The sequence below is a fragment of the Penicillium griseofulvum genome (assembly GCF_001561935.1).
Source record: "Penicillium griseofulvum strain PG3 chromosome Unknown contig_14, whole genome shotgun sequence".
NCBI classification, from domain to species: domain Eukaryota; kingdom Fungi; phylum Ascomycota; class Eurotiomycetes; order Eurotiales; family Aspergillaceae; genus Penicillium; species Penicillium griseofulvum.
Window position 1 is genome coordinate 219,060 of NW_024467437.1, and position 16,689 is coordinate 235,748.

The following is a 16,689-nucleotide window of genomic DNA, read 5'->3' on the forward strand; positions in this document are numbered from 1 at the left end:
CCATCATTCTACCTAACATATGGTATTTTCATTCATATTTCTGTCCCATTTTTTGCTGTGTTAACGTATATCTTAGGTCCTTCAACAATGATCCGGCGATATATCCTAACCCCCGGGATTTCCGCCCCGAACGGTTCCTTTCCGACCCAATTGCTGAGCCGAGAGATGTGAGCTTCGGTTTCGGTCGAAGAATTTGCCCTGGGCGTTTAATTGCTGAAACTTCAGTGTTTCTCATGATTGCACACACGCTCGCCGTCTTCAATATCAAAAAGCCCATTGAAGATGGTAAGGAAATCGAGCCTACTGTCCATTGCACATCAGGTCTTTTAAGCCACTTCGAACCTTTTAATGCAGTTCTTACTCCACGAAGTGAGAAGCACAAACAACTTTTAGTGGATTTTGAGAAATCACATCCTTTTGAAATGGGTGATTCTGATGTCTTGGCAGATGCCTATCATTTAAGGGGAGAATAGGGGGGGTGTGCTCTAGACTTTACCCCATACACACACTATCTTATAAGCATCTACTCCGTAGTGCTTTTATTATTGCATTCCTTCTTTCTTTCTTTTTTTTGAAAATATCTGTAGTATGCCGGGAGTTCCATCCAGTAGAGGATGCGAGTCTTGTCGAAAATCGAAAAAGAAGGTCTGTGCCTTTTAACTCCCCCATGGAGATATATATTGCTGAAGAACATAGTGTGATGAACGACAACCCTGTTCACGATGTCTTCGAATGGAGATATCCTGTGAAGGAAGTGGAAAACAACGTTATCAATTCAAATCTGTCAAATTGACATCCAAGACAATTCGAGTCTCAAAGTTCAATTCCATTTCTCAAGCCCCTTACAATCAACTAGCCAGTCGATTCATCAAAACACTTGATATTAGCGATATTCGCTTTGATATCTCGTTTTATGGCCTCTTTCTTAAAGATATTCCCAGACGTCTTGGAGAAAGTGCTGCATTGGATGCGGCCGCGCAGGCTTTGGTCTCTTCGTATCCCCTTCTTCATCCTCTTCGTGGTAGAGAAGTTCCCCGTGATGCGTTGATACTTTTTGGAAAATCGTTGAGGGTATTACGGGAATGTCTGGATAATCCAGTGGAGATTCGATCACCACATACCCTCTGTGCTATTTATCTCATCTCAATCTGTCAGGTAATGATATTATCCAAAAACATCTCTCTGTCTTCAATGCTAATGATTTTAGGATTGGCTTGGAAACGAAAAACAATCAACCAACCATGGGACAGCCATCGCACATTTACTTAGGATTGTAGATGTCTCCAGATATAAAAGTGGATTCGAAAGAGACTTGATCGTCACGTTGAGTGTACCGGTGGTATGTGAGACACTTTCCAACCTCCCTTACTTCACTAATCCTATCAGATCCTGGATGGAATATGCAATCCTCGGGTACAGATGGATCCAAGTTTCTGGGACGACGTGATGACCCTCATCCAGCAAGGCTCCACGGCCCCTGATAGTATTCCACGACCAACCACAACTCTACTGTCGCTTTCAAAGTTTCCAAAATACCTCCATCACCCGCACTCTCATCTTCCCGAGATCTTCGAAGCATATATGAAACTCCGAGAAGATGTACAGAACATCTACCCATATCTAGACCAGGTCACTGAATCAGCTGGCCTGTCCTCCCCAGTCCTTGGTCAACGCTCGCGCCATCGGGCAGCATACACCGTGGTCATTGCGTTAGCACTACTTCTAAATACCATTCTCCGTGCACTGGATTCAGAAAACCTCATGCTCACCCAGGAGTCGACCTTCTTCTGTGAGCAAATTATCAACGAGGCTGAGTCGGCTTCCCGCTACCGTCCGCTTGGTGCTGCTTATGTTGTACCATGTCTGGTGGTTGCCTTGGGTTCTGCAGAAGATCCACGGCAGTTGGCCCGTATCGAGGCCACATTGATCGATTACCAGACTGACTTTCGGGGATTTGAATGGAGGGAACTGGCTACGTGGCTCAGAGCGGTAGTTCACAGTCACCGCGCACAGGAACCCCTGATACCAAGCGATGTAAATATATCAGCTTTCGAGGTTCAGGGATCTTGTATGACGCAGCTGCAGGCTATATTCGGACTGTGTCTATATTAGGACTGCAATAAAAGCAAACCCCTCTGGCTGCGATTGATCTTAATAGTGTGTCTAAAACGATTTACTATATGGAGTCGGACAAAATACTCCAGGGCTGACTCCATGGATTATGTATGAGCCGGGGAGAGAACAAGAGCAGAATAAGTAACTATCCAAATAGATAAAGAGAGGGCATCCACACAAGCATAACCATAAACAGATTTATATGACAAGAAGTTAGAGACAAGGAAAAATGCAGGAAATGGGAGACCTAATCAGATTTGTCACAGAGCACAGGAAAGGAATATGGATAGCTCGCTAAGTGTGGGTTTGCAAAGGGGAAAAGAAGAGATTCGTGGTATGAGCTTCGATACGCGATGCATCAAAACGGGGACCAGGGTCATGATATGTACACATGTCGATTCCAAACTGGTTCGAAGGGACAAGCTGCGATATGTGAAAAGGACATCCCAGCCTCAGAATGAGCAAAACTTCAGGGCAAACATAGGAATTGCCAGGAAACCAGGATTATATACGCCAGTCTAGTATGGGCGAACACAGGGAGATTAGAAGCCGAACGGATTATTGGGGGCTGTTGATCGAGTTAGTTTTTATTATTTCTATCACCTGTAACGTTAGAAAACACTCACTAGCTTGCGAAAGGTTGGCTCTGAGTCCAGTCGGTTGTGGCTCCAGCTTCTTAGGGCCATCTGGCTTGACACCAAATCTGATGGAGGGAGGTGGTCCGGTCTTCTGTGGCGACAGAGGAGTGGCCGTTGGTTGCTGGGGAATAGGCGGCACAGGGGGGGGAGATGTGTAGGACTGGTTGCCGTAACCATTGATACCAGTGGGTTGCGGTTGCAATGCAGGAGGAAGGACAGAGTTGATACCAGTCTGCATTGGTTGTTGGTGTTGCCCATATCCACCAAAGCCTGTGGGCTGCGGCCCAAGTCCCTGGAACCCGGTTTGCTGAGGGGCCATTTGGTTACCATACGGCTGCTGCTGCTGCTGCTGCTGCTGGATACCGAATTGGGACTGGGGAGTAAACGCTGTGGGCTGCGGCATTAAGCCATTCTGATATGGGGGTTGACCCATAAATCCTGTCGCCTGCGGCTGCATCGAAGCTTGGTAACGCTGCTGGCTTATTTCGCTCAGACTCTGGCCAGGAGGAGCAATCGGAGGACCCGCCTGGGGAAGGCCCGTCAGCTGAGCCTGCAATGGAGGAGGACCAAAGGAGTTTTGTTGTTGCGAGAAGTTCTGGGGGGCGGACAGTGGACGCTGCGGGGGCGGAGGTAAGAGTGAGTTTTGTCCAACTGTTTGGGGGGCCTGAGGGCGTTGCCTGGCCTGTGCTTGGAACCCAGTCTGCTGAGGGCTGAAACCTTGCTGGTGTTGTCCTATCTGTGCCACTTGGGCAAACAAGCTGGGGGTGGCACCTGTTTGCTGAGCCGGTTGTACTGGTGGTGATTGCACCGCAGTGGCCTGAGGCTGTAAGGCAGGCATGGGCGGGGCAGGCTGTGCAGTAGGCTGAGCTGGCGTCGGCTGCAAAGGAGTTTGGAGCAAGGTCAGATCCGCCATTGCCCCTGTTGGCTGAGGAACCTGCGCTGCCGGGGGCGGCGGAGTGGGAGTGGCTGCAGCTGGTCGAGCAGGCTGCTTCGGCTGCTTCACCTCCCAAGCATCATCCTCAAATCCGGTTGCAGCAGGCTTTTCAGCTGCCGTAGAGGGTGGTGGACTCGCCGAGCTATCTGGTGATTTGGGCTCACCTCCCTGTCCGAACACTTTGGGATCAACCTCTCCGGCTTGGACGTTTGGTGTTGGTCTGCCCCTTCGAGTGTTGTTACGCAGCATACCACCAGGCCCGGAAAAGAGGCCACCTTGCCCTCCATCCTCACCATTGCCAATGACTTCCTCGCCGCCGAAACTGACGTTTCGGGGCTTAGACTTGTCTGGGGTACGGCCGTATTTGGCATCCAAAACCTTCATCACTCGCAAGGTATCGCCCAGGTTCAGACCCAAATTCTGAAGCATTTCAGAGGTAATGTCAGGTAGTACAGATTCGTCTATCGCATCCTTGTTGAATGACTGTGCATATCGCTCACAGCGATGGGGCCCAACGCCAGCCTTAAGGAAGAAGTCAAACCAATCATAGTCGGAACGTTGCACGGAAGCCCCAGCCTTGGAAGCCCCAGATTTGGAATCCTTGTTATTGGCACCTCGTGGTCGGATGCTTGAAAGAGGTTTGTCCTCATCTAGCGAGACGCCGGCGACCTTCTCCACATGCTCGAGATCCTCAACAGACATCTTCGAGACAGGTACGGCGATCTTGATACCGTTCACCTTGTGAAGCTGGATTTTACCATCCTGGAGACCTATGAACTGGGCTTCCACTGTGAAATCCTTGGTCCGATCCGTCCACTTTCGCACTTTAGTCGGATCAGGCTTGGACTTGACTTTGCTGTCGCGCTTGCTGTGGCGGTCCGAGGAATCCATCGAGTCCGTCCGTGACTTGCCCATAGCAAGCTTGGACAGCCGCATCTCCTCCATCCGGTTCTTCTCCACGCTTGACAGCCCTGGTTCGTTGGGCATTAACGGCGCCTTCGGTATTAATCCTGTGACTTCGACGTAGCTGCTTGGGACAACACCCTCCTTGTTGTTCTTCAGTCGCCGCACCATCCACCACTCCTCAGACTTGGTATCATCAAGGACGATGACCTCGTCCCCCACCGCTACTGTAACTTCGTCATCGCCTTGCGCCATGAAGTCATACAAGATCTGGCCCTTCTTTGGACCACCGCCTTCTCCTGCCTCGAGTACTTCACGCAATCCTCCTGCCCGGTAAGCACCGGCAATCTCACCGAGTGCCGCTGCAATCTCGTGGGCAGTGTCTTTAGCACCAGCATGGAAATCGATGCTCTTGCTAGGCCTGATAAGATCAACAAAGACATGTTTGCCTTCAATCGAGTAATGAGTGAGCTTCTCCGCACTCCATTCGTTCTGCCGATCATCGCCTTCAGGAGAAATAAAGATGATTCCAGTAGCCATGTTGATTCCCAATGTAGTCGGCATCTTCTTTCTCTTGCCCATAACTTCAACCATTTCATTGATGTTGTAGATATGATAGCCGGAAGGTGACCGAGGTGTCAACTCACCTGCCCGGTTGTAAGGGGGAGATGCTTTGACATGTGTCCCGTCACGACCCATAGCAGGCGCCGCCTGCTGAGGACGGGGTGGCGGGCTTGGGTCAGGCGCGTAACGGTCTATAGGTGAGGGTGCATGTTCCGAGGGTGGTCGACGTGGCAGACTGGGCGGCGGGGACTCCTCGCGCTCCTCCGCTTGGTCGTACGATGGCCGGACCGGAAGACTGGGTGGCGAAGGCTCATCTCTAGTTGTCTCGACAGGGGCATGCTGCTTATGGATGATACTTGCGATCGCAGCAGCAGCAGGGTTGTGAGACACATCAACTGGAGAGGCGGCGGGTGAAGCGTCGGTTTCTTCCGGGGCAGTCTCCGTCGGCCGCTGCGGAAGCGTAGGCGCGGCAGGCTCGGCTCGAACAGAAGGTGAAGGAGCGACAGGCGGTGCAGCGGAGCCATCCTCGATGATTTCGATGTAATTTGACGGCGCAAATCCATACTCTGAGTTTGTTCCAACCAATGTCCAATCCGGATCCGAGGTGTCGTACACCATCAGCTCAGCATCTTCTGAGAAGGAGACCTCCTCGTCAGTCTGCCGCGTGTAGTCGAAGAGGGCCGTCGCTCTGTGCGCCGGTTGCACCTATTTCATCTAATATCAGCAATTGTTCCTGTAGCCCGCACGGGTGCATTCGATCAGTGGAGCTCCGCAAGTCCAACGAGACTCACCTCTTCGACATAATTGTTAGGGACTAGGCCTTCAGGTTCGTCCTCATCCTCCCGTCCAGCCTTCTTTTTAGCCCTCCACCAATCATCGTCCGCATTCTTTTCCAAGATGTAAAGGAGGTCGCCCTCATGAATCTCGAGTTCGCCCGCTCCCTGTGGCTGGTAGTCGTACACAGCCGAGTAGACACCGATGAAACCCATATTGGAAACTGATCCCACGGCACCGATCAATTATAACCGCTGCAAATGGCAGCGTCTCAACGTGCCAGCTCTAGGTTTCGCAGTGATGTAGTTTGGGGATGAACGGGTGGTAATCGGTGATGCTGGCCGGTGCTCAGTCAGCCTTGGCGTTCCTTAGTGGGCGGAGCAGGGGATAAGTCGGGATGATGGGATCTTCGGCGGGGAGAGTAGACACAAAATGCCTAGGCGCAAAGTACTGAGAGAGGGAAAATAGAGAGGAGGTTGGATTTAGGGAGAGGGCGGGAAGGTGGGCCAGGAGTTCACAGTCACGTTGCCTCTGGTTTTTTGGACATTCTCTTCAATTGGATTCTTTTGCCTTTTTTTTATTTATTTATTTTTTATATATTTTGGTTTTATTGTTATTTTGATCTTCCTAATTATACGGCAAACTAATTTTCTACTTAAAGCGCTCGGCTCTGAAAGGGTAACATCTATGGGGCAATAGTATAGCGCTTTTGATACTGTGATTGGTACAGAGTATACTATGCCCAAGTGTAGCCAACCTAACCCTGTTGTATGGGATTGTAGTTTATATTGACTGTATCTAATCTTAGAAGGCTTCTTATACTAACAATATGTCTGATTAGATGCGTATAAATATCTTAATAAAACCAAGCCCACCCCCAGGCCTGAGTATATAGTACATGTGGTCTACGTTAAGGAGATGGAAGTAGTAAACGTTGGAATGTGTTCCCTCATGAAATGGAAAAAAAAAAAAAAAAAAAAACGATATCATTCATATACTGGAAGGAAAGTATCAAATGTACAAGATTTATACAATATCATAGTTCATCTTTAAAAGTTTCCTCACTTCCATCACTGTTTTCAGGCTTGTTCGATGGCTTTTTCTTTTCGACCGGTTCTGTTTCCTTCTTTGGCTTTTGTCCGGAATTTTCAGACTTCTTTTCTTGTGACTCTGACGACTTGTCCCAAGTGTCTTCCTCGTCTTCTTCAAGAACCCCTTGGAACTTGATCACGCCGTTGGTTTCCACAACCTCCAGTGTCCAATCTTTGCCATCTGCTTGCTCTTCAAGTAGATTCTTCATCTCTTCCAGTTTCTCTGAGTCGATATCGTACTTTTTCAGAATCTGCTTGGACATTTTTCGAATCTCGCCATTCTCGCGTTTCGCAACCACCTCCACTCGCTCCTCACCGGCAGATGCCACACGTCCTTTTTCAATTACCTTGCCTTCCATACCAACAAGTTTACGGCCTCCAACTTCAATTCCTCCGATAATCGGGAGTTCGGATTTGGCAATATCAGCATCCACATCTATAGCAGCATCGGCCAGTTGGTTGGCCGTGTACCACTCTTTGATAGCTTCCCATTCGGTGACTTCTTCGGGCATCAGGATTTCACGGCACTCAATAGTGTGTACCTCATCCTGTCGCGGTGGCAGGAAAGCAACGTCGTCACATAGACGAGGGGTATAGATTACCATTAGGTAGGAGCACGTGGTGAGCTCCTTGATCCAGCCGATGTGATCTGTCGATTGCGGATGACAATGGAATTGCACCTCAATATTGCGATCGCGTCCCGTAAGATCACACTTGGTCCCGCCACGCAGGTGCTGGACCAAATACCGCGAGCCACCCTTTGTGTGAAGTTCTGCCACATCTGTTTTGGCAGATTGCTTCTCTTCCTCGCCCTTATCGCCAATAAATCTTCCCAATACAAAGGAATGTGTCTCGGTATCTTCAATGGGTGGGTACTGGGGGACACCACGGCCAGCGGGAAGCGCATGGAACTGCTTGACCTGCTTCTGATAACAGAAGGAGTAGGACCACCAGCCCGAGAAATAGTACATGCATCTTCCTTCCATTTCACGTAGAAGTTCTAGACCACGATCTGTTGCTCGAGCCAATTCCTTCTGCTCCTCGGCCTTGCTATTCTCCTTGTCTCTCGTTGTATTATGGTCATCGTTCGTGACACGTGGGATCTGGCAGAGAAGTCGCCGGTCTTCGAGTATCATTTCTTCGTAGGTAAATGAAGATCGATTCACATCATCAGGCTGGTCGGTGGAGTCTGTCCTACCCTGGCCCATATAAATTTGGGGATTGTTCTGATCATTGGCGCGAGGGTTGGCCTGGGACTGGAGCAATGCTTCGGCGTGAGATTCAAGCACATACTCCTCAGGAAATTTCACTTGATACTTTGAGCAATAATGTTAGTTCAGCTCAAATCGTTCTAAGACCAATCCACCTACCTGGGGATAGGCCAGGATATCGTCATTAATGTTGAATGGCTTTTTATTTGCCCATGCGCTGCACACAGCACAGGCCAACACCAGCCATGGCGATAGACTTGCTGAGTGACCCATCTCTTCAAACCGATCAGGTTATAACGCAGTGAACCAAGGATGACAGTGGAGTCTAGGGGTTATAGGTAGCCTGAAGCTTCCCCGCGAAAGGCGCTTGTCGCAAGCAGCTTCAATCCGGCAATGTTAAGGGCTTTGTCATGTAATTGAATCGCATATGGGGATATCAGTTTAATTATGCAAAAACAGAAATATTTTTTCAAAGCTGGAATGAATCAAATGCCTAAGTAGGCAGTCCTCGCACGTCAGGTTTGGTACGGAGTAGTGGAGAGCCGCAATTGCTCCGTGGCCTTATCTGATAACGCCTAATCTACACTGAATTACTAGCTTAGGTATAGATCCCAATTACCAAGTCACCTGATTTTAAATGCTGAACTCAGCATTATGTACCTCATTTATCAGGTATACACGCTAACCACATATGGTTAGGCCTTTTGCTTAGCGGCTGCTGACGGGGATGTTGGTAATCCAAGCCAAGTCATTTCATTGGCCCAACCGGGCTGACTGATGTCTTGCAAAGCATTGGGGGATGGGTGCTACAAAGCCCTGGGGAGTATTTATGAGATTGACTAACGCTGACAGCATTCCTTTCCATGTAGAACATTCTACTCTTTTCAATCGCTTCCTTTGCATATAAATAACCCTCATCTCATCCATGAAACTGCTTCTACCACTTTTAATTTGCATCACAGCAATCTTTCTTACCTATAACCCTTCTATCAAAGACTCTCTCAAAGACTCTTTTCTCAGATTCATTCAGCAAAAGGCTCCTAGCCTGTCACAGTACATTCAGACAAAAAGCATTGTCAATCAAACAAACCACCACCCCGACCTGGAAACCCCGACTCCAATAGTCTTTCCCATCACAGATATGTCCGTTCCTCGTGCAATCCGACAGGCATTCCTTGCCGTTGAGCAAGCCGAAGGCGCAGGTGCCCGTGTGCGCCGCTCTATTGGAACTGCCAAGCTCCGCAACTTCAGTCCCTTCCTCATGCTCGACCACTTCACCATCGGCAAGGGCGCCGGCTTCCCGGATCACCCCCACCGCGGACAGGAGACCATCACCTATTTGTTGTCCGGCGGCGTTGACCACGAAGACTTCGCTGGTAACAAGGGAACCATCGGACCCGGTGATCTGCAGTTCATGACTGCAGGCCGCGGCATCATGCACGCTGAAATGCCCCACGAGAACGCAGACGGTAGCCCCAACGTTGGTATGCAGTTGTGGGTCGATCTGCCCCAAAAGCTGAAGTTCTGTGAGCCTCGTTACCGTGATCTGCGCGCTTCGGAGATTCCCCTTGCCACAGTCGATGAGGGCCGCGTCAAGATTAAGGTCATCTCGGGTCAGTCACATGGTGTTGACTCCGTGCGCGACTTGGCCTACACTCCTGTCTGGATCTTGGATATCACTATTAAGCCTGGTGGTCGTGTCTCACAGCCCCTGCCACAGGGATGGAACTCATTTGCCTACACTTTGGCTGGTGAGACTGTCTTTGGCTCGAATGATTCCACTCGCATCGTGAAGGAATTCACAAACGTTGAATTCGAGCAGAAGGGCGATTTTGTGGAACTATCCGTCCCCGATAATGCCGAAAAGGATGCTCGCATTTTCCTTGTGGCTGGCCAGCCACTGGACCAAAAGGTTGTTCAGTATGGACCATTTGTGCTGAATACCCAGGAGGAGGTTTACCAGGCGATGCTCGACTACCAAACTGCGTCCAATGGATTTGAGAGGACCCGAGGCTGGCAGAGTGAGATTGGCAAGCGAATGGGATAAATCCCATGGTTTTTGTTAATTGTTTTTGCATTTTCTTTTATGCGGACTATGGTAACATACATTAAGGTGTTTGGCGTAATTATATATGATATTGAATGAAGTCCTTCATATGAATGATTCATCGAGTCACCGGGAATTAATGTATCAGATATCTCATATTATACACGAAAAGGTCGTTTATAGCAACTCCGTATTCCCCTTCTTCACCGAGAAGGAAAATACACACATTAAAAAGACATTGCGATTCTATCCTAGATGAGATGTACATTTCTTTGAAATATCATATTGGGCTAAGCGGATCGGATTATTGAAGTCCTACGTCGACAAGGAACGAGGCCGCTACCCTAGGAGACAGGTAGGTGAAATCAGGTTTACCTGCATGTTTTAATTGTTGGATACATACTCCGTATGCTAGATCAAATTATCGCCAAATTGCAGGAGGTAAAAAGAAAAATATGTTCTGTCGATCCATCGTAGCGCCACTCAAATTGTCTCAGTCTGCGTGATTCCGTCGATTTTGATAGTCGCTCCAATGGTACCGATCAGAGCAAGCCCCCTGGGAATGTGGACGTCGCGAATCTTGAAGCAAGCAAATACAACCAGTCTCTGAAGGGCCGGACAGCACCGGAAGATGCACTGCGTAAGGTAGTCGTCCACCACAGTACTAAAGGAAATGTCAAGATACTGGAGGTTGGGATACATTTTGCCTTCTGCGAAAACCTGTTCAAATGCTTTGTATGAAATATGACGGCACGACGAAATGTTCAAGTGTTGAATCTTCGAGCCCGAATGTTCCATAAGCGCAAAGAACCCGTCGGATGCAAGCCCAATAGGCTCCTCCGGACCGTCGGGATTCGTCATGTCCACGTCTCGGAGGGAGTTTAAGTCGACATAGGTAAGAGCCGGATTAAACCAGCCCGTGAAGAGCGCGGCCAAACCTTTATCGGTGAAGGTTGAGTTGAGGGTAAGACGAAGCTTGGTTAGATGACGGCAATGCTCGTGGATATGCTGTAAAAGTCGGTCATCGACAAACTCAAATTCCTCCAAAGATAGAGTTTCCAGCTGAGAGCCAACACTACTCATGATTTCAAGAAGAGGCTCAGTCTTGAGTTCAGTCTCGTGCAGAAAACGCAGCGACAAATGCTGAAGGGACTTGAGCGACGAGATTCCCTCAAGCATCTCATTGTCGATTTTGTGTAAAAACTTCAGTTTCAGTCGCTGAAGCTCGGGGCAATGAAGGTACATCACTCGCGCAGTTTCGTTATCGAAGGCAGAATCCAGGTTCCACAGTTTGAGGCTCAGGAAACGATGACCAAGTTTCATGAAAAGCTGACGCCAACAGGCATCGGTCACAAGGTTTGGCCCATCCAGATGGAGGTCTTTGATCTCCATATCACGTTCTATCATATAATAAAAGATCTGGTCCTTCATTGGCGTGGTGAATCGAAGGTTGACCCTTGTAAGACGAGGCATGGAAGCCAGAATCTTGTGGTAATCATCCGTGCCAAGTTCTAGTCTTTGGTTAGACTTTCATTGCTTCAGAGAGAGAAAATAACCCCGACTTACTAGCACAGTCAAACAGATCGATGGATGTGTAATGAGGTCGTAAGAACAGATCTAGGGTCCGCGGGGTCACGGCCCGCCTTCTAGACAAGATCTGACCGAGACGTACTAGCAATGACGGAGGCAAATCGCCGAAGTCCTCAATATCATGGATATAATCTGCCACTTTCTATAAAATGATTAGCGGTCCTTGGCCAATGCCCGGAGCTTGAATGCCATGGACATACCTTGATACAGGTTTCCAGCAGACTCTGAGTACCATGAGGAGTCAACCCATCAAGTAGATTAGCTTGATTCTGACGTCGACCAATTCTAGGACCACGCTTCTTGGCCGGGGGCTTTTTATCATCAGCCGCGTGTTTCTTGGAGCATTCAACGCAAAGCAAGCCTCCATTCGGACCGGCCTTGCTGTAGGGAGTCACGGTGAAGCGCTTATCGCATATCTCGCAATTTGCAAGCTGGCCCGGTTGCGGGCGGTTTTTTTCTTCGTGAATCTGTAGAGCAAGGAAGTCATCATCTTCCTCATCATCGTAACCGCCACTAAAACGGGCCTTGCGCTTAGCAAACTCCTTGCTATTTTTTATCCTTGCGATGGCTTGCTCGCGCTTGCGCTTCTTGACGGGGTCCTCTGGTGACTCCAAGACCGATGGAGACCTAGATGCTTCGGGTGCATTAGATGATCCTTGTTCAGCTTGGTCAGTCTGGCGCTGTGCTTCGGCTTGCCGGCGGTCCCAATCATCCCGAATTTGTTGGGCTGAGATATTATTTGACTAGAATTAATCAGCAAAACCATACCTTCCAGGTTATAAAGATATCAACATACAGCAAGATAGTCAGTCAAGGCAGAGCGTCTAGAGCTGCGGTTAGTCTCTGGGTGATAAGGTGAAGGGAAGCAAAACATACGGGCCCCTAATGCCCTGGGGCTGAGTTGGCTGTCTTGGTTGCCTACGTCTTCCTGTCCTTTATAAAGTCAGTTTGAATACAACATAAAATATAACTCGTACTCACATATTGTAAAAGTGAGGCTCAAAGTCGGTCTAGGCCCGAGTCACTGGACCCGTGGCAATTTCGCGTTTCACTTAACGCGGTCTTATCTGAGATAAGACACGGTGTGAATATTGGGGGATATGATGATATGGAGAATATGAGGAATACACAAAAGAAGAAAGATGGAGAGAGATGAAGTCAGAGATACCTTTAATGCTCTTGATAATTATTTGCCACCAGGGGGGAAAAAACAAGAGAAGGAGAATCGGGAGATTCCGAGGAAATTTTCTGGTTCAGGCACCTGCCTCCGACTTCATCTCTTCTCTCTTCTCCTTTTCCCTTTTGAATTTCCCATTGGGGAACTTTTATTTTCATCTCTACTTTCTGGTGTTAATCTTTCATCCTATTTTCTCTCTCCTATTCCTATATTCAAATAAAACAAACAAGTGAAGTCGGCTTCTCTAGGTAGTGGCCCCCCCTTATGTCATTTTCCTATATATTCTTCAAACTTGGCTAACAAGATCCATCGTTATAGCTTAGTACCGTTTAATACCACATTTAATCTGCAAGCCTCTCGTTTAATCGCTCTCTATATCCTCCCGGTTTCAATATGAGGCACAATCTGAGACCCAGAACCACAATCCCTGATTCAGATGATGATTCTCAATTCAGTGAAACGTCATTGAGGAATTCATCACCCCTCCGTCGGTCAAGTCGATCGGGAACCATACGAGCTGGTGGGTCATCCCTTTCTCAGTCACGCCCTCGCGTCATCCAAGACTCTGAGGCAGATGAGGATGACTATGCCGGTCTATCGGACTCGGTTATACCAGACAATTCTGCTGCGGGCGGAATTGCAGTGGTCGTACCGGTGAAAAATGAGTCATCTAGTGACTCCAATTCTCGGAGTTCGATTGGAAATCTGTCGACGGGCTATAGTACCCCAGCTACCAGCGTTGGCGCTGCAATTACCGAACCCGACACCAAGACTGTCACTAAAGCTTCGGCGCGTATCAATGCCGCCGATCGCGTAAGGAGACTACAGTCAAGCGCATTATCACTAGGAGCTTCTAAAAGAGGAAGAAAACGCTCCGCGGCTATTTTGGCAGAGGATGATGGTGCTTCTGGTGTACCAGTAGCTCGTGCCTCCAAAAAAAGGACAACAAAACGGCCTGCTGCTGTTTTGTCTGTTCAAACTGATCCCGAAACTTCCGATATCGCACTAGCCCATGCACTCCAAATGGAAGAATATAATTACCCACGCCCGACAACAGAAGATCGTTTGCTTGTGGACAAATTCATTGAGGAACACATGAAATACGATCCGGACCCAGATTCTAGACCGGTGTCCTTTTCTCCGTTGAGTCCTGAGCCACCAGGGCTGCTTCCTTCTGGCGTTGCTTCTTCGGATACCTCTGGGGATCCCCTAGAAGGTGGATCTCCCATTTCTCTTGGGGAAGACCTCAATGACGATGACGATTCTGAAGGAGACCTACCCCCAACCTGGGAAGAACAACGGAAAGCTCGCCGTGTAAGTCTGGTTCTTTTCCTACATACCTTTACATGACTGACCATCACCTAGGCAGAAAAAGACCGAAAGAACCTCGTGCATAAGCACCCCACAATTGGTACTATGTGGGATGTGCTCAAAGCGCAGCCGATTATCGAGCCAAAGGAAGCCAAACAACCTGTCTCCATAACTCGTAAACTCAAGCCATTCCAACTAGAGGGGCTGAACTGGATGATAGAACAGGAAAAGACTCAATACAAAGGTGGATTGTTGGGTGATGAGATGGGCATGGGAAAGACTATCCAAGCAGTTTCACTCATCATGTCTGATTTCCCCCAACCCGATCCAACTCTCGTCCTTGTGCCACCTGTTGCTTTGATGCAGTGGGTATCTGAGATCAAGGAATACACAGATGGCAAGCTGAAAGTCTTGGTCTATCACAATTCCGACACAAAAATCAAAAAGATGACATCGGCTGAAATTCGCAAATACGATGTTATCATGATTTCCTATGCAAGTCTCGAATCCATTTACCGCAAGCAGGAGAAAGGCTTCTCTCGCGGTGAAACGATGGTCAAAGCAAATAGTGTCATCCACGCAGTCCATTACCACCGCCTCATTCTTGACGAGGCGCATAGTATCAAATCGCGTACCACTGGTGTTGCCAAGGCATGTTTTGCCTTGGAAGCTAATTACAAGTGGTGCCTATCGGGCACACCCGTACAGAACCGAATTGGAGAATTCTTTTCCCTTCTACGATTTCTACAAGTCAAGCCATTTGCATGCTACTTTTGTAAGCAGTGCGATTGCGAGCAACTCCAGTGGACCTCGACTAAAGAGGGACGTTGTACCGAGTGCTCTCACACTGGGTTTATGCATATTTCAATCTTCAACAAGGAGATTCTCAACCCAATTATTGAGGGGAAAACTCAGCAACAACGCAAAGACGGTCTCCACAAGCTCCGTCTCATCACCGATCATATCATGCTCCGTCGGATGAAACAACAACATACAAAGTCCATGGAGCTCCCAGCTAAACGTATCACATTGCACAATGAATTTTTTGGCGAGATCGAACAAGATTTCTCACGCAGCATCATGACGAACTCCACAAGAAAATTCGATACCTATGTCAGTGAGGGTGTCATGTTGAATAACTATGCCAACATCTTCGGATTGATCATGCAGATGCGCCAAGTTGCAAACCATCCCGATCTCATTTTGAAGAAAAAGGCGCAAGCAGGGTTCAACGTTGCTGTGTGCTGCGTCTGTGATGAGCCTGCAGAAGATGCCATTCGGTCTCAGTGTCGTCATGAGTTCTGTCGTCAATGCGCCAAGGACTATATCCAGTCTTTCCAGGACGATAGCAGGCATGTTGATTGCCCACAGTGTCATATTGCTCTTTCCATTGATTTGGAACAACCCACGCTTGCAGAATACGAAGAATCTGTCAAGAAGAATTCCATCATCAACCGCATCTCCATGGAGAGTTGGACCTCGTCCACGAAAATTGAGATGCTCCTCTATGAACTCTTCAAGGAGCGAAGCAAAAGCCATACTCCTAAATCCATTATCTTTTCTCAGTTCACATCGATGCTGCAACTAGTCGAGTGGCGGCTACGCCATGCCGGATTCAACACCGTGATGCTAGATGGATCGATGACCCCAGCACAGCGGCAAAAGTCCATTGAGCATTTCATGACTAAACCCGAGGTTGAGGTTTTCTTGGTTTCTCTCAAGGCTGGTGGTGTGGCACTCAACCTAACGGAAGCTTCCCGAGTTTTCATTGTTGACCCCTGGTGGAATCCTGCAGCGGAATGGCAAAGTGCCGATCGTAGTCACCGAATCGGCCAACAACGACCTTGTGTGGTCACTCGACTCTGTATTGAAGACTCGGTCGAATCACGAATCATTCAGCTTCAAGAGAAGAAAGCCAACCTCATTCGGGGTACCTTGAATAAAGATCAAGCGGCAGCCTTGGAAAAACTGACTCCGGAGGACATGCAGTTCCTGTTCCGAGGAACTTAAGACATTCTCTCCAAAAGTTCTCCAAATTCTCCAAATACGCCACATTCGTTAAACCCTTTTTCTTTTTCTTTTTTCCTCCATCATTTTCATGATTTCACGACCATGCTGTATCTGTATTAGAATTTTTGTTAGCTAGGAATTTTTTGGTTTCTTTTTTTTTATCTTTCATCTCAAGAATCAAAATAAATCTTTTGCTGAATATCATATACAGTAGTCCAAAGTGTTCCAACGTAATAAATATAGGGCTGACTCCAAATAAAAAGTCAAGTCTTGGCATTTGATATTCTGTTGCCTACATTTGTAAGGCTGAAAGCTTGGCCCTCT

The 16,689-nt window shown here is 48.2% G+C and overlaps 5 protein-coding genes across 5 annotated transcripts; 2 read left to right on the forward strand and 3 right to left on the reverse strand.

Moving 5' to 3' along the window:
* Positions 1–2,657: 2,657 nt before the first annotated feature.
* On the reverse strand, positions 2,658–6,143 carry PGRI_093720 (cytoskeletal protein-binding protein SLA1; the record flags this gene model as incomplete). Its single annotated transcript, XM_040797085.1, has 3 exons — positions 2,658–2,683; positions 2,742–5,859; positions 5,946–6,143. The coding sequence occupies 3 exons, from the start codon at positions 6,141–6,143 to the stop codon at positions 2,658–2,660; spliced, it is 3,342 nt and encodes a 1,113-aa protein (XP_040649896.1).
* Positions 6,144–6,964: 821 nt separating this feature from the next.
* Positions 6,965–8,503, reverse strand: PGRI_093730 (PRKCSH domain-containing protein; the record flags this gene model as incomplete). Its single annotated transcript, XM_040797086.1, has 2 exons — positions 6,965–8,335; positions 8,390–8,503. The coding sequence occupies 2 exons, from the start codon at positions 8,501–8,503 to the stop codon at positions 6,965–6,967; spliced, it is 1,485 nt and encodes a 494-aa protein (XP_040649897.1).
* Positions 8,504–9,371: 868 nt separating this feature from the next.
* PGRI_093740 (pirin family protein) lies at positions 9,372–10,277 on the forward strand (the record flags this gene model as incomplete). The annotated part of the gene is made up of 1 exon (XM_040797087.1): positions 9,372–10,277. The coding sequence occupies one exon, from the start codon at positions 9,372–9,374 to the stop codon at positions 10,275–10,277; it is 906 nt and encodes a 301-aa protein (XP_040649898.1).
* Positions 10,278–10,760: 483 nt separating this feature from the next.
* On the reverse strand, positions 10,761–12,741 carry rad7 (uncharacterized protein; the record flags this gene model as incomplete). The annotated part of the gene is made up of 4 exons (XM_040797088.1): positions 10,761–11,788; positions 11,844–12,009; positions 12,068–12,610; positions 12,664–12,741. 4 exons carry the CDS (start codon positions 12,739–12,741, stop codon positions 10,761–10,763), a joined length of 1,815 nt encoding a protein of 604 aa, XP_040649899.1.
* A 696-nt stretch (positions 12,742–13,437) lies between these two features.
* On the forward strand, positions 13,438–16,365 carry PGRI_093760 (DNA repair protein RAD16; the record flags this gene model as incomplete). The annotated part of the gene is made up of 2 exons (XM_040797089.1): positions 13,438–14,358; positions 14,410–16,365. 2 exons carry the CDS (start codon positions 13,438–13,440, stop codon positions 16,363–16,365), a joined length of 2,877 nt encoding a protein of 958 aa, XP_040649900.1.
* Between the last annotated feature and the right edge of the window lie 324 nt (positions 16,366–16,689).